Below are 17089 nucleotides of genomic sequence, written 5' to 3' on the forward strand. Positions count from 1 at the left end.
TTTGTTCCTCTATGTAAAGAAAGTTGCTTCGTTGGCCTCAGATTTGTGGATTGTGTGTGTGAGCTTCGTTCTCCTGTAGGCTTTGGGGGCAGAGCAGGGTAGACAGGGATTCTGTGTTTCTGATCCCCCCCTTCTCTGTGCTCTGTCCCACAGGAACACCTGATCGAGAATGAAGTGTCAATCCTGCGCCGGGTGAAACACCCCAACATCATCATGCTGGTGGAGGAGATGGAAACCACAACCGAACTCTTTCTGGTGATGGAATTGGTCAAGGTAGGAGGGGAGAGAGTTTCCAACTTGCGGAGCTCCTGAAGGACCTAAGGGAGGAGCTCTGGGCCACCTCGTAACCTGATTGTTTATAATCAGGTCGAGCGGCACCTCCCTCCTCTGCTCCAGGCTGAGAGCCCCTTCGGACCTTTGCAGGATCGCACTGTTGTGATGTTTCCATGTGTTCTTTTGTGAATGCTCCAGGGTGGAGATCTTTTTGATGCCATTACTTCTTCGACCAAGTACACCGAGAGGGATGGCAGTGCCATGGTGTACAACCTCGCCAACGCCCTCAGGTATCTTCATGGCCTGAGCATTGTGCACAGGGACATCAAGCCGGAGAACCTCTTGGTAGGTCTTCCCTGCTTTCTGTTCCAGCTCATGCCCCTGTTCCTTTAAAAGTGCTCATAATTTTGTGTAATCATAAGTAAATTAATATACTACATGATCTAAACCAGCCCTATAAGGAGATTTTAAGCAGCTTTAGGAAATCAGCAAGACTTCAATGACTGTAAAATAGCAATGGGTTTCTTGCAATGACCTGTGGTTCCTGTGTATCAGACAGCAATGTCCTGTGGTTCCTGTGTATCAGAAAATATGTTTTCATTTGTTTTGATGAGTGATTTATTAGTTTCTTGTTACTATAGTGAAATGCCTGAGATAACTCATTTATAAAGAGTGAAGGTTTATGTTGGCTCATAGTTTGGGAGGTCAGGTGGACTCATTGTCTCAGGCTTGAGGTGCACATGCTGGGTGGCAGTGAAGACTCTTTACCTCATGAGCAAGGAAGCCAAGGGTGCAGGAAGGGGCTGGCCCCCAGGACCCCCTGGACGCTCCCCCTTGGTGACCTGCAGAACACACACAGGTTCACCTCCTGGAGGTCCCCCTCTGCCCCACAGCATTGCTCTCAGAACCAAGCCTTTAATGTGTGGGCCTTGGAGACTCTCAGTATCCAAGCTGCAGCCGGGATGCCAAGGGGAGCAAGCTGGGTAATAACTGGGCAGACACTGGGAGGGATCCGCTGAGGACAGGTCGCTGCAGCTCGAAGGACAGAGAAGTAGAAAATGGGCGTGCTCTTACCTTGAGGTAAGAGAGCCGAGGAAAGTCTAGTCCATCCGTCACAGTTTTCTCCATGTGGAAACTGAGACCAACAGCTGCCCATTTTACTTGCCTGCAAGTGTTGTTTGCCCTGTTCGTCTCCCGAAGACAAAGCTGTGTTCTACCTCGAGGGCGCTTGTGAGTCAGGCTGGGCGCTCACCTCCCTGACGCTGCCACCTGGGGCTCTGAGTCCTCAGGGCCTCCGCTGAGTCAGGCTCATGCAGAGGCCACGGGGCTGTGTCCAGAGTGGTCAGGCAGCTCTTGGTGTGAGGAAGCTCCTGACTCCCTGCTCTCTCTGGCCCCTGGCCCCAGCAGATCTAGTTACTGCTGCTGGTGGTCAGTGCCACAGCTGCGGGTCACTCTGGAGGTGACCTGGTCACTCTGAAGCCAGCTCCTCCGGAGGTGCTGGTGGCTCAGGTCCCAAGCAAGGGAGAGGGCCCTGTATGTGCAGAGAGGCCCTCCTCTGCCTGCCGACCCCACTGTCAACCCCAGCCTTGTCTTCTGAGTTTTTTTGCTTTTGTTTTTGTCGTGCTAGAGATAGACTCCAAGGCCGCCTATGTGCAAAGCAAGGGTTCTTCGCACTGTGTTTTTGATGTGTGTGACGCGGCCTCACAGTCCCACATGCATGCCTTTTCCTTCCACCTCAGTGGAGTAGGCCATGCTCCACTGATCTTGTGTCTCAAAACGTAGCCTGGAGGTCTGAACCACACCTTGTCTAGTCTCCCCACCCCAAGGCTTGCACAGATCTCTTGTGCTGCCCAAAGGGAGAAGAAAGGCATTAAGACTGACCTCCGAGGAGGCCGATGTGTGGCGAGGGAGCTCGAGAGAGCCTGAGGTTCCCAGCTGTCTGGAGCAGAGACACTGGCCCCTGAGACTGAACTGCACGGCGGGGTCCAAGCTGGTGGTGGCCCTGTGGGAGAAAGCACTGCCGAAGCACTGCAAGCGAAGACTCGGAGTCATTGTCAGCCTCTGGCTGTCTAAGAACTAGTTCAGTGCTAAACACCAGTGCATTCAGGCATCTGATTTGCATCTGCTTCCCTGGTAGCAGTGTCATAATTTAAGCCCCTGCAGGCGGAGATGCATGGGTCTCCGCATCAGGGAGCACAGGGGCACCGTTAGGCCGTGAGTTACGGCCCAGAGCTGCCCTGTCAGAGTTAACGGTGAGAGGCCAGTGATAAATTCTGCTTTTCCGGGAGGCAAAGGGGGGGACAGGGGAGAGCAGAGAGTTGGTTTCTCATATTCTAAGTCCTTCTAAATCAGGAGGCTGACATTTTATTTAGAGAACATGGGGTGTTGCCTTTGGGTGTGAGACTGCTAATCTTCGTGATTTTTATTTTTGCATTCTATGAGCAGCTTTCAACCAAGCATCCTGGAGTGTGGCTGGGCCGAGTTCGTACAGTGCTGATGTTTGAAATCCACTCGGAGTCTGCTGCACAGGCGGGCTTTAGCTGGGCTCCCAGCAGGGCCGCCCACCCGCTCTCTTCAGATTTAGACTGTTCTGGAATGATGAGGGCTCTGGCTGCAGGCCCTGCTTGGCCCCTTGAGAGTAACTGGACTTCTGAGTGCCTCAGTTTCCTCATGGGTAAAATGCAGATAGCAGTTCTGGTTCCCTGGTGGGGTCCCTGGAAAGTTCCAGTGAGAGAATGTTTGGGAGCATATTGAGATTCCCAGAGTCCATGAGAATGTCAGTTACTAGAATCCCACCCTCCCTCACTCCCAAGAGAACTGAACAGCTTCCTTTCATGTGGGGGGTCTGGGGGTTAAACCCAGGGCCGCAGGGGCCCTGGGCAAGTGCTTCACCCCCAGGCCACCCGCCTGCCCAAGTGTCTATTCCTGAAAGCAGTGGCCAGCAGTCTCCCTGTCCACACAGACAAGCAGTGTGCGTCTGATTTTCCTCCTGCCTGTGATGAGAATCTCCAGCTCAGACCTGAAATGCACTCACATTTTATGTGTTTGGTTCTGTGTCCAGCACTGGGGAGAGATGGATCACATAAAATACTGTCATGGCCTTTGCCTTAGCTGAGGGTGTTGCCTGCCCAGACATAATTCAGCAACTCCAGACTGTGCAGTCACTTTCTATTTATGCTTCCACATCTGACTGAGTTCTTTATAGGAGATATGAAAAACAGGACTTTGGGATTTGTGCGTATCTGACAGCAACCCCTAAAGACCCCTAGCACCTCCAAATTGAGTGTTTAAATAAACACTATTTTTAGGCATGGTACCTAATTAGTGTATTTTTGAGTTATGGAAACAAAAGAGCAGTGACCTAAGACATAGTGACTCATGGTGCAGACGGCTAGGGACCCGCACTCAGGTTCCTATCACCACAGTTACTGAGGGCATTTCTTTCCGGTGTCCGAGTTTTGGGGAATGCGTCTTAAATCCTGGCCGTAATTATATTAGATTGTTGTCCTTCATGTCTGCATGCAGCCTAACGGGTGGAAAGCTGTCATAGGCCCATGCTTGACTCAGAGTCTGGACTAACTTTAGGCTGAATCATTAAAGTCTCTGAATGTGTTCCTGCTGAGTCGGGCATGACTCAGAATCATGGCTACCTGCCGGGCTTGTGTACTGCAGAGTGGGCAAGACCACTGAACTTGTGGGGAAGGGTGGGTATCTGTCACCAGGTGTTCGTGCCCGGGCAGCTACATGCTGGGCAGGTGCTGCCTTGTGGAGCCACGTCCCTGCCGGTGTCACCCTTTCTTGCTTGCCCCCGAGGGCTGGGGCATCGCTGGCATGGGGCGCCCTGAAGGTCTTAGTGTTTCTATGGATGAAGGTGTAAATCTCTTCCCGCCCTGAGGTGTGGGTATCATGCTGTTCACATGTTTGTCTTGAAAAAATTCAGATTGTCTAAATTGCTTTCTTGAGTTAGTAGTGGTTGAGATGAAAATCTGGTGTAGTTTATGGTAGAATGTCAGGAAAAGCAAAATAATACATTTAAAAATACAAATGAGTATGGAGTAGGTCTCTGCCATTCTGTTTTTTTCCTCCTTAAATTAAGTATTTTCCAAATGGACACCAGAGGACAAATGACCACACCAGTGAGTTTGTATCGTCAGATCTGGACTGTGGGTCATTCACATTTATTTGCTTCTAGCACTCTGTTCAGAACTGAGGCTTAACTCATAAGCAAGTTTTCCTATACATAAAATTAATGTTTTTCAGTTATGGAACCAGTGTACGGTCATTTTAAACATTTTGGAAACTGCTAGAAAGTATAAAGAGGGAACTTATAGTAATCTTCAATACTACCACCCAGAGATAAAATTTTTTAACATTCTTTTAACATTATATTTCATATAGAGTCTTAGTGGTTTTTTTTTTTTTTTACTTTAGGGTACTTTTTTATACTATATACTATATTAGTGAATATCATGTGCTAATATTTATTTGAAGGTGGGTGTGGTGGCACACCTGTAATCCCAGCAGTTAGGAGGCTGAGGCAGGAGGAGTACCGTGCATTTCAGACCAGCCTGAACTTTATAATGAGACCTTGTCTCAAAACAGTTTTTTTATTTGAAACATGATTAATAGCAGCTACATAATATCTTTTACAGGAATGCACCACAATTTACATAGTTACTGCCCTGTTAGCCATTTGTTTTGCTTCCAGTTTTTAAAAAAATCTAGCTAAGTTCCAACCATGGCATCGTGGTTTGGAGCCTCCAGTCCTTCTCTGTTCCCTTAGAGTAGAGCCTCAGGGATTTGCTGGCTCAAAGATTAGGAGTGATAGTAAGATTCCATACAGCTGCTTCTGAGAAATAATGCTTCTACCTGGAGCATAACGGGTCCCAGTTTTCTCTGGCATTTTGAAGCCTTTTCCAGCACGATACTGTCTCATCAGTCCTGCTTGGTGCTTTGTCTCATTTTTCCACTTCAGAAATGAAGACCTTGGTCAGCGAGGTTTGGTAGCTTTCAGACTGTGTGCAGCCAGGAGCCGAGTCGCACTGTGACTCAGGTTCAGGCTGTCCCGCTTCAGAGCCCACGTGCTTTCTAACCAGCCAAGGCTTTCTTCCGTATGCACGGTGTTTGCACCAGAGGCTGGGGACGCATACAGGGCCAGAGCACCTGCTCAGCATGCATGGGGCTTTGGGTTCCATCTCCAGCCCCATGGAAGCAAAGTGTTAATGTTTAGATTTCGTCACTAACCTTCCAGGAACAAGGCCACCATCCACACCCCCAGCTTTGTTTCCTAGAGTTAGCATGCAAGTCTCTTAGGGAACACCAAGTGCACTGAGGGACAGTGAACCTTACCCCTTCTTTTGCTGTTGAGTAGCTATGTAAAGGGCCTCGCTCAGGCCCATGAGTGAGCAGACAGCTGCTCCCCACTACTGTGAGCGTGCATAGGAGTGTGTGGATTCCTGGGCTGGGTGTTTCCTGCAGAGATGGAAAACGTGTCTTCTAACTTACACACAGTAATGCGGAATCTCAAAGAAAACCGTGTTGTGACTACACAAGGAGACATTTCTTTGGAGTGTATTAATAAATGTACTTGGTCTTTTCTGCCTCTGGAGTTGCGAAGGGGAAAAAGTCACTGACCATCAGCTGCTTTCTGTTCCAGGTATGTGAATATCCAGATGGAACCAAGTCATTGAAACTGGGGGACTTCGGGCTGGCCACGGTGGTAGAAGGCCCTTTGTACACAGTCTGCGGCACGCCTACCTACGTAGCTCCAGAAATCATTGCTGAGACCGGGTGAGGCTCCTGCGGGTTTGGGTAGCACTTTGACTTTAGTGGGCAGAGGGCCAGTTTTACAACTGCTGCTGCTGGCGAATTCAGTGCCTCCTGGGAAGGTGGAAAAGAGGCCGAGAGAGACAGAGACAGACAGACATACAGACATTGAGACCGTAACTGCAGCAGGATTTTGACTTCAGAAGCTAGAGTCTGTGCTTAGCTGGCCAAAAGCTAAGTGCCTAAACTTCTGCCCCAAGGCTAGTCTTGGGAATATAGCAGTGGTCATCAAGATGGTGGTTAGGAGGGCAGGAAAACAGATGGCTGTCCAAAGGGCAAGCCATTCCTCTGTATGGATGAAACAGCTTGATTCTTGCAAAGACTCTTGGTGGAAGGTTCCATAATCACCATCTACCTCCCCCTTGCTTTCCCAGCTATGGGCTGAAGGTGGACATTTGGGCAGCTGGTGTGATCACATACATTCTCCTGTGTGGATTCCCACCATTCCGAAGGTCAGTGGTGCTTCTGGTGACTGTATTTGAATTAAAAGTTCCCAGATGCTTTACTTCTGGTAGTTAGGACCTGAAACAGGTTGGTTGGTAAAAATGCTAGTTAAAAACTATAGAAATGTGTCTTTCACTTTTTATCTTAGTTTACAGCCTGGTGTATGTTCACTGACTACTCATTGATTCATCCATCCATCCATCCATCCACTCATCCATCCATCCTTCATCCATCTATCCGTCCACTCATCATCCATCCACTCATTCATCCATCCTTCCATCCATCCACTCATCCATCCATCCATCCACTCATCCATCCACTCATCCATCCATCCATCCATCCATCACTCATCCATCCATCCATCCACTCATCCATCCATTCATTCATCCACTCATCCATCCATCCATCCATCCATCCATCCACTCATCCATCCATCCATCCATCCATCCATCCATCCATCCACCATGTCAGGGAACAAACCCATGTCTTCCCACTTACCCAGAGTGGTCCTTGTTCTGCCTCCAAGCTATGTGCAGCCTGGCCATACTTTTGATTTGTGATCCAGGCCTTCACTTTGAGTTTCTGGTGACCATTCTTTAATGAATTACTTACATATCTCTACTTCAGAGTATGCTTCTTTCTGATTTCTCAGTCTTTTGGTGGGGGTGGTTCGGAGGACCACACCCAAGGCTTTGCATGTGTTAGGCAAGCACTCCACCTCTTAGCTACTCCCCCAGCCTCTCAGGCTTTGTAAGGGAGAGTCATCCTTGTGGAGCACTCTGAGTCCTCCCATTACACCTCTGTCCAGTGCTCCATAGTTGTCTGAGTCACCTGTACTTTTACGGTAGTGTTTATGTACTCTTTCAGAAGCATTCAAGCCTGTTCTCAAAGGAACAGGAACTCTTTCTCTCTTAGTTTCACTTTAGCCCTTTGCATAATATTTAATTAAGCAGAATTACAAATCCTCCTGGCACTGACGAGCTGGGAAGCAGACATCTGACAGTAGGTTGCTTCACCTGGTGGGGGCTGAGGTGGCCACATACAGCTGGCCAGGTGTCTGTGCCCTTGCGAAGCTGGCGGGCGGTCCCCAGGCTCCACATGGGACTTTGGCCACCAGTCTCGAGTAGATTCATCTCTTTCTTTGGAGCAAATAAATGACACTGAAGCAGCAGTTCACCTGACAAAGCATGTTTGATTTTCTTTTATACTTTTTGGAGCTCTGTTTTCAGTTTATCTCTTTATTCATTTTATCATGAGTAGCCATGATGTATGAGTATCATTTATGAGTAGCCACTATTTGCCAGGCACTATGTTAAGTGCTGAGAATAAATCAGTGAATAAAGCATAATCCCTGAGCTTGTGGTATGTTTTAGTCTGTCCAGGCTGCTATAATGAACTACCGTCAACTCTGTAGCCTGCAAACAATGGAAATTTAATGCTCACAGGCTGCAAAGTCCAAGAAAGGCGCCAGCAGACTTTGTCTGCTAAGAGCCCCCTTCCTGGTTCTTAGACAGCTGTGTCTTTGCTCTTAGCTTCCCAGAGTGGGAGGGGCTGGGGTTATCTAGGTCTCTGGTCAGGGCTCTAATCCTGACCTCGAAGACTGTGTCCTCAGGACCTGGTCACCTCCCAGGGACTCCATTTCCTAATGCGGCGGCATGGGGATTCAAAATCAACTGATGCATTTTGGGGAGACAAGCTTGCAGCCTATGGTGTGCTGTTTATTGTTTAGATCAGTAAGTGGGAAAATAGGTTTCTTTCTTCTCTCTCAGCATTTTTAATGAAAACTGTCAAGCATCCAGAAAAGTTGAAAGGTTTATCTAAAACTCAGCCTTTCCACTGAGTTGAAGTGTTTTATCAGCAGTTGCTGTAAGCGGAAGAATGATAGATAGATGTTGGTCTCTACTTTCAGGAGCGAGGCGCTTGGTGCAGAGACATACGTCACAAGAGTAGTGAGCATCCCCGAGCTGGGGCTGGCTTAGTTGAGGGCCAGATAGCACTGACCGAGGGCGTGCAGATGTGGGGCCCTCTAGTAACGGTGGGAAAGGTGGGAAGCTCTCTTATCCTCCATGGGGAGGCAGTGAGGTGCAGGCTGTAGGGTCAGTGTGCATTATCAGGTAGCTTTTCCTAGTTAACAAACTGTGCCACAGTTGGGCGTGTGACTCAGTTCTGCGAGTTACTCGGGGGTCCTCCTGCGCTGGTCGGCAGAGGCCAGGGTGGCCCTACTCCCCTGCCCAGTGGTTGGCTGGCTGTCAGTTGGGGTGTCGGAAGTGGCAGAGACTGGGCCATGTGCCTTTCCATCAGCAGCAGGCCAGCCTGGCCTCCTGTGGTGTGGGAGGCAGGGTTCCCACAGCAGCCAGTGAGGAGGGTAAGGGCCCCTGCCCAGACTTTGTAAATCTCCTTGCTGAAGACCAGCTCAAGGTAATTATCTGGCAGATAATCCCAGAGTGAACTGGGGGGGATGAAACCAAAGCTGCGGGTGGCAGAGCCAATACTGTTGTTGGTGGCCATTTTCACAGGCTAACCAGGCTCTGCTCTGGCTGCTGGGGAAGCCCGTCAAGGGGGGGAGGATGGGGTGTTTTGACTGTAGGTGGCTCTGGGCCCTTCCAGCCAGTCCCACCACCCGCTTCCAGTGGAGGAGCGGGACCAGAGCTTAGCGTTAGAAACGCGTATGCTCACTGCTCCCTCTAGTGTTTCAAACGAGTACTGCAGCCCAGGCTTTTTGGTTTGGTTTTGGTTTTGGTTTTGGTTTTGGTTTTTGGTTTCTGGTTTTAGCAAACATGGGGCTCTGACTAAACAGTATATATTTATCATGGATTGTTACCCAGCAGGCAGCAGCTTCTTTGTGGGATCTAGAGTTGACTCTGGCTAATCAAAACCAGAAAAGCGACATTCTGAAAGCCGCTGCGCTCATATATTATATTCAGCAGCAGGTCATAGAACTGCCTACTTTTTAAATATTAGAAAATGCTTTCCTTCTTTGCTGCCATATTATATTGAAAGAAAGTCTCTGGTGTTAAGTGCTAGTCACAGAAGTCGTCACAGCCTACAGGGACGCTCTAGGTGCATTTTAGGGCCTTCCACCACCTGAAACTTGTGCGGGAAACTCTGGGGGCTGTAACGGAAGCAGCAAGAGATTGTGACATAAAGTAGCGTCTTCATAAACTGTGACTGAAGTAAGAGCCCATTACACAAATACTTCCAAATATTTTGTTTTATTTAAAAGACAACTGTAACCCAAAGCTTTTGAACCACAATTGGTGGCTTGGGATTTGCAGTTTCAGTGCCTGGAAGTGTAACACCCCTTGTTCTTTCTTCCTTTCGTGCTTTTGGGTTTCGCCCTAGCCGATGTGTGTTCTTCCTCAGCTCTTTTCAGCATCAGCTTGAACTTTACTAAGGAGATTGGTTTTTCAGAGGCACCCCAAATTTTGATTGTTGCCTGAAAATGTCTGCTTTTAGGGCCACTGATAACGTGTGTGTGTGTGTGTGTGTGTGTGTGTGTGTGTGTGTGTGTGTGTAACTGTAGTGAGATTCTCAGTTACACAGAGGCATGCACACACACTTTGCATGTGGAAGGTTTGAGCCTGGCTTATGAAATCGCATTCAGCACTGTTAGGCTGCCTTTTCCTACTGTTAGGGACCTGTCATTGGAGACACGGTGTGCACAGACCCTGCTGTGTTCATGGTTTATCTTAATGGACAGTTCCAGACTTAATGGCACCTTGAGCCAAAGGCTCTTGAATAAGAATAAAAAAGTGGCCTGTGGCTTCTCCGCCAGACTTCAGAGTGTAAATATGACAATAAATCCAGGAGGGTTCCATCAGGGCCACCTTTCCTTCATGCCTGCAGGGAAGAATGAACCCTCTTCAGCCCTGTCCTGTCCTGGGGTGGCTGAGCATCACCACGTCCACCTCATTCCCCGAACCACCCGGGCTTTGCTTGTTGATTCAGGCCACTTTGCCAGGAGCCCGCTATGTAGAGAATGTACTTCTGGCTTCCACTACAAGATAAAAGTGATCTGGGCTAACACATAAGCTATGTGAGACTCCTGAAAAAATGTAGGGATGGAAAGTGGAGAAAATAGGAAGGGTGGCTAAAAGGAACAGCTCTGGAAATAGATAGTTTCTTTTTTAAAAAATAGATCATTTCTTAAGTGTCTTCTGACATTATTCTGATTTTTTAAAGGTTTTTATAAAGTCTTACTGGCTTTTTCACTCCTTTTGAAGGAGTTCAAAGTGTGGGGCTATCACTGTAGAAAGGAAAAAAGGCTTCATCCTATGTTGGCTGTTATTCACTGGGTCAGCTTTCTGCTGCAGGGGTGAGGCTCCAGCAGGCAGCACCTTCAGGGAGGAAAGGTTCATTCAGCTTATGGTTTCAGAAGTTTCAGTCCATGGCCAGGTGATTCTGTTGCTGTGGGCTGAAGTGAGGCAGGACCTCGTGTGGAGGGGTGGTGGCAGGAGGCTGCTCCCCGATGGCAGCGAGGCAGCAGAGCACAAGGGAGAGATCCAGAAAGGAAGGCCTGGGGACCTTCACAGTCCTTGGGCCATATCCCACGATCCACGCCCAGTAAACACACCAATTCTGATCCATCAAGGAATTACCACTGCTGAAGTTAGAGCCCCATGATCCCGTCGGCTCCCAAAGACCCATCAGCAACCAAGCACACTGCAGTCCTCGCAGCGGGTATTTTGGATGCCAGTTGTAACGATGTCTTTGCTGTTTTATTGGAAAAGTGGGAAGAGGTCGGACTAGCCAGCCTGACACAGACTTGCTGCTTTTCTATTCTTACTGTGGTGAGAAGGCGTGAGGGCAGATCATGACCCCACAAATGGGGGTTTCCATTATTTGTAGATGACATTTTCTTTTTAAATCTTTTCATTGTGGTTACGTATGAGCAACATAGAAGTTCTCATGTAACCATTTTTGCCCTCTTAGGGCAGGAACTTGATCTGTTGCCAAGGTTACTCTCAAACACGCAGGCCTAAATGACAGTCCCACCCGGTCACCCCAGCAGCTAGGACTCCCAGCATGCACTGCCACGCCTGGCTTCTGTCCTGTTTTCACCTGTGTAGCACAGTTGAATTGTACAGTGACCGCCCCTCTCCATCTTCAGCCTTTTCCTCTTCCTAAACTGGAACCCTGAGCCATTTTATCTTGGTCTCTGTCCATTTCTGATTGTCAGACCATGGAAATGTTCTCTGGCTCATTGTCTGAAAGGAAAACTTTGTCACCACCAACACAGTGTTGACCCACAGCTGAGACCCAAAGTGCGGAGGATACTGAGTCCCTCCTGTTCTGTCCATGAGTGCTTTGTTGAAAACTGTGCTGACTTAGACTTGACTTGACTTGACTTGACCTGACTTCCCTCCCCTCCTCTCCCCTCCCCTTCCCTTTCTGTGTCCCTGGCTTAGTGAGAACAATCTCCAGGAGGATCTCTTCGACCAGATCTTGGCTGGGAAGCTGGAGTTTCCCGCTCCCTACTGGGATAACATCACCGACTCAGCCAAGGTACCGTCTCCAAGGGTTTCTGAGGGGTGAACTCCCTGGCAGGCTGTGGGCTTGGTCAGTCACACGGGGCCAGCAGTGACTTAGAGCGTGAAGCAAGGGGATGAGCACTTCGGTGTTCCCCTGTGGTCTTTCTGTAAGCTCACCTCATGGTGAAGTCTCCGAAGCTCTGGACCAAGTTTTGAAAGTCGGAATGACTGTGTTCCTACCTGCTTCTTGAATCTGTAAGCTCTAGTTCTTCCATCGATTCAAGAACTATGTACTGGGTGCCCATCAGAATACAGGCGTGAACCTGTGAGAATACTGAATTACAAAGGAAAAACCTTGCAGTATTACACTATGGAATGAGGACAGCGACCAGAACATTTAAGGGAGCACAGCTTGGCTTTGTAGGAAGAACCATCCCCTCCCACTCTGGGGCTGGCAGAGGCAGCTGCATCTCTGTCCTTGTTGGCAGTGGGAGGGCAGGGAGGCTTCAAGGCCAGGCACCCCAGGGGCTGTGTTGCCTGCTCTTTGACATGCCTGCTGCAAACTCAGGCTTGTGTATTTGTGCTGGAAGTGTCCCCTTCCTCCTCTATGGTCTTCCTTCTTTCCTTCTCTTTTTCTAGGAATTAATCAGTCAGATGCTTCAGGTAAACGTCGAAGCTCGATGTACTGCAGGACAAATCCTGAGTCACCCCTGGGTGTCAGTAAGTACCCGCATTCCAGGAGGGGCGGCTGTGTTCCTGTGGCCAGCGGCAGAGCCTGGCTGTGTGTTCTGCACAGGCGCAGCTGGGAGCCTCTCTCATTCCTAATCAGCAGCAGGAAGGGCGCTGTCAGGAGGGAGCGGTTGACACCAGGGCCGAGTCCTACTCTCTGATGATGGAGCAAGTGGCTGTTGCTTTCTGAGCTTCAGTGTCCACCTCTTCCAGGGTCGGGGCCTGGCTGTGGTCTCCTTGAGGAAGCTTGTGTGTCTCACCTGTCCCTGTTGATGGGCCTGAGAGTTTTCAGGGTGTGCCCTGGGGAGGAGCCTGTGGTCTGTGCCCTGCGGGTCCCAGAGACCTTGCTGTGGGTGGGGAATGGCAACATGGAGTTCACTGATGGGTGTGCCCTCCCATGTCCGGCTCTCCAGAAGAGAGAGTTGATTCTGATAGCCATGGGCTTCGGGTAGCCCAGCAGCCCTTGTGCACTCTGTGCTGCCACCACTGTCCTGGGCTAAAGACGCAGCCTTTGGAGTGAGCAACCAAGAGGCCACATCTCCCCGTGCGCCATGCAGGCCAGTGACCAAGGGCTGAGGGACTGGGGCTTGTGGGGGGCGCACCCCAGCATCTCATGCATGGTAAACTCATGCACTACACGGAGGTCTGCTCCAGCCTCTTGCCTCCTTTTGAAACAGGTGATGAAGCCTCTCTGTGTGGCCCAGATTTGCCTTGAAATCACGAGCTCAGGCGATTCTCCTGCCTCAGGCTCCCAAGTGGCATGGGGACCTTGAGAGCAGGCTGTGGCACCAAGCAGGGACTCCCTTAACCGTGTCTGAGACGGGGCCATTTAGGAAGAGGCCAGGGGCTTGGAGAGTGCAGTAACTGTTACAGAAAAGACAGCTTCGTTGTGAGAGTCAGAAACGATTGTATGTGATGCTGTTCCTTTGTGCAGGATGATGCCTCCCAGGAGAACAACATGCAAGCAGAGGTCACAGGTAAACTGAAACAGCACTTTAACAATGCGCTCCCCAAACAGAACAGCACCACCACCGGGGTCTCCGTCATCATGGTAAGTGGTGCAGCTCGGAGTCCCCCAAAGTAGGCGGCCAGAGCTTCTGTCATGTGTTGTGTCCCCCGGTCTCGTGGAGAAGTCAGAAGGGCGCTCTGGGGGGGCCCTGGGCAGGGGCCATGCAGGATCCCGGGAGGCCAGGCTGATGGGTGCAGGTGTCAGGCCCCGAGCTCTCTGCTGTCTCCGACTCCGCTCCCCAGAGCCCAAGAGCGGCAGCAGAAGCAGGTAGCCCCACCGCCCAAGTTCCCAGGATTATTCAAGGCATTGATTGTTTTGGATTTGGGATAAGAAGTAGCCAATGTGAAACAAGTTTGAATTAGTGTTTTATAAATGACAGTTTGGGGTTCTCAAGACTACAAAACAACTTTTTTTAAAACATCAGTAACAATGGTCATCATCGTTTCTTTTGTACCTTTTACAAAACGCTGCCAGCTTGACATAGCAGCGGTACATGGATGGTCGTCTTGCCTAGTGGGACAGTCACGCGTGTACCAACAGTGGTTCAGAGCCAGCCGACAGCGAGATAGGCAATACGGCCCTGTTGTGAATGTGTTGTCTAAGTATATAAATGTAACACGTGAAAATGAAAAGTAGCATTAAAGAAAGGGAAAGGAAATAAAGGCAGGAAAGACAGAAAACTAAGCCAGAAGTGAGCCGAGTAGGCAGTGGTGGCTGTCCAGGCCTGAGCGCTTGTGAGCTTGGCCAGGCTCCCAGTGGTTCCCAGTGGCTCCCAGCAGCCTGGCAGGAGGGGCAGGGCCACCTTCCCCAGAGCCAGAGGTGGCCAGAGGTGGCCACAGCAGCTGTAGCACAGACTGCCTTAGTGTCCCCACAGCCCCACTGCACCAACCTCTCACTGTGTAGGAAAGTCCAGCTGCAGGGAGAACCTTGGCTTCTCCCCCACGGCACCTGACAATCCGGGAACTTGGTCTGGGAAGGTGAAAAGTGAAGGCAGGAGCTGGAGGGACCCCCACACCACACCCATTCGAGCACCAGGAGCCCCGCTGCGCCCCATGCCTGTCTATCCCGTGCTTAGCACCTGCCGGCCTGCACTCTAGCCTCTACCTGGAGGAGGCTGTGCGTCTTTGGCTGCCCTCTGGATGTCCTCTGTTTTCCCTGGTGGCCCTGCCGTGGAGAGTACTGTCCCCTCCCTCCTCAGACAGCCTGGGCCTCGTGACAATTTGCAGGCCTTTGGGGCCTACATGTGCCTCTGATGTGCCGAGGGGTCAGAGATTCATGGTTTAAATGCTTGGAGAAGAACCTGCTGCCCGGAGCCAGCACCATGGGACACTGACGTGATTCCCGGGCATCAGTGTCAGGAGACCGGGTGGGCAGCCTCGCTGTGCTCTGTGCGGTGAGGGAATTTCTGGAGAAATCTGGAAAATGAAAGCATCCAGAACAGGCAGAGTCAGGCCGGGAGGAAAGGAGCTCAGCGGCAGCCCACAGGCTTGGCACTAGAGGAAGATAGATGGGCACCTTCAGCCGGAGTGAGGCCAGGAAGGCTCTGTTGGGCTCAGACATGAGTGACCCTGTGCGAGCCAGAGCTCAGCTGTATGGGCCCTGCCTGCCCCGCTGCTTCCTGGCCACCTCTCCACTGAGGTGCTAGATGGACAGATGGTGGACGGGCTGTCAGACCCCGGCCCGGGGCAGTGTGTCCTGGGCATCGATGCTGAGAACCCTCATACAGAGCTGTTCACAGGGCTTGCAAGTGGCATTTTCCCCTTTGCTGACCTCGGAAGGAGTTTGGCTGGTGCCGCCAGCATGGGGAGCCATCCCTGACCCGACAACGCCAGCAGCAAGAGGCCACTGTCAGGGTCCCCAGGGGCGCCTCGCTATGTGCTGCAGGAGAAGGCAGCTCATGGGAAAGTTTAGAAGATGTAAAAGCCACCCTTTGTCATTGTCATGGCAGCAGTGACCGAGAGCTGGCTGGGCCGTCTAATTGCATGTCCCTTGTAGGACTGCAGGCTACTGGCGTTATCCCTGCTGCAGGTCCAAAACTTTGGGCAGTGACTCAGGGCACTGTCTGCCAGCCTCTGTGAGAAGAGCGTGGACTGTGTCCCCACAGGACCCACTCTGTGGCTCAAAAGTCACTTGTGTCTCCAAAAGCAGGAGGAGGACAAGGCCTGTTGCTCACCTGCCCTGCGGAGACCAGATCTAGTGTGTGTGTGTGTGGGGGGGGGGATGTGTGGTACTTCCTTGCCTTTGTTCTCTTCCTCCTCCTCTTCCTCCTCCTTGCTGTGACCTCTGGCTGGATGCCCTGTCTTTGGGGACTGTCTTAAGTGCTTTTGCGGGGGTGGGGGGGGTGGTGTTAACCAGGGATCGAACTCAGGATCTTGTGCTTGTCAGGCAGGCCCTTATGCCTCTGAGCTAAATCCCAGCCCCTTAAATGCTTTTTATATTAAAAAGAACTGCAAGATGACTTCCTTGGGCCTCATCACTGTGAGCTGACAATTTCCTGCAGCTACAGGTGACGGTCCTGTGGCTGGCCGGGTGGGGTCAGCGGCCTGGGGAGCTGGGGAGCGGCCTTCCTGGCCCCCCGTAGTGCTGAGGCTCCTGTGAGGAACCGTAGGAAGTGTCCACTGGGAGAGGAGGGAAAGCCCACAGTGTGTCTACATTTTATTTGCCGGTTTGAAATGACAGCGAGAGACCTCACTGAGCTTCCTCCCTTACCGGGTGGGGATGCAGGAGCCCCCTCCATCTGCCGGCCGCTCAGAGCTGCCTGTGGCGCAGGCCTCGCCCTCATTCCCCTCCCCAGCGTCTCCGCTGCCTCCTTCCCAGACTGAGGGTTGGCGCCTCAGGGCAGCAGCCCGGCAGGTTCCCACCTGCAGTTTCCACACGGAAAGGGCCGCCTAGGAGTGACACCCCTGACGACGGACGCCTCTGTGCAGGGGTTTGTCCTCTGTCTCGCGGACATCTTCACAGCTGGACTGTCACCAGGGGCACCACGTGCCCGCCAGCCTTATTACCTGGCAGGCGAGGCTCTGGCTTCGGGAAGGCCTGTGGTTTGGGGTGACACCCCATTTGTCCTGACTGCCTTTGACATGCAAGTCTGGACAGCACGTTTTGGGGACCAGTTCTTTGCCGGCCCCCCCCCCCCACCGAGGGCTCATCCCAGCTCCGACCGGCAGCGGTGGCGCAGCCTGCACCGCACCCAGCAGCGCGGCCAGCCTGGCGCGGGCGGGCGGGCGGAGGCTTCCCCTGGGCGGGCGCTTCCCGGGCAGGGGCGGCGGGCGCGGGCCCCTGCTCGAGGTGGACAGAGACCGCTGGAACCGCGTTGCTTCCGTGGAGAGTAAGTCTG

The 17089-nt window shown here is 51.4% G+C and overlaps 1 protein-coding gene and 1 long non-coding RNA gene across 10 annotated transcripts in view; one reads left to right on the forward strand and one right to left on the reverse strand.

Moving 5' to 3' along the window:
- Positions 1-17089, forward strand: part of Dclk2 (doublecortin like kinase 2) — a 152493-nt gene that overhangs the window by 125513 nt on the left and 9891 nt on the right. For 5 of the 9 annotated variants that reach the window (XM_023560286.2, XM_063224394.1, XM_063224395.1 and 2 more), the window contains 7 exons: positions 154-273; positions 472-618; positions 5930-6063; positions 6474-6551; positions 11952-12048; positions 12654-12734; positions 13678-13794. In XM_023560286.2, the coding sequence (XP_023416054.2) occupies positions 154-273; positions 472-618; positions 5930-6063; positions 6474-6551; positions 11952-12048; positions 12654-12734; positions 13678-13794 (774 nt within the window). Of the gene's footprint in view, positions 1-153; positions 274-471; positions 619-5929; positions 6064-6473; positions 6552-11951; positions 12049-12653; positions 12735-13677; positions 13795-15490; positions 17081-17089 lie in introns of all 9 variants that reach the window. The other 4 variants (XR_010039213.1, XR_010039214.1, XR_010039216.1 and 1 more) reach the window with 1 other exon arrangement.
- On the reverse strand, positions 9740-15491 carry LOC134470361 (uncharacterized). The gene is made up of 2 exons (XR_010039219.1): positions 14642-15491; positions 9740-14332 (listed from the first exon to the last, which is right to left on the reverse strand). It is a non-coding gene; the product is annotated as an uncharacterized LOC134470361 (long non-coding RNA).

This window comes from Cavia porcellus, unplaced genomic scaffold, assembly GCF_034190915.1.
Source record: "Cavia porcellus strain 051 isolate PalLab524CR breed Dunkin Hartley unplaced genomic scaffold, mCavPor4.1 scaffold_14, whole genome shotgun sequence".
Lineage (NCBI taxonomy): Eukaryota > Metazoa > Chordata > Mammalia > Rodentia > Caviidae > Cavia > Cavia porcellus.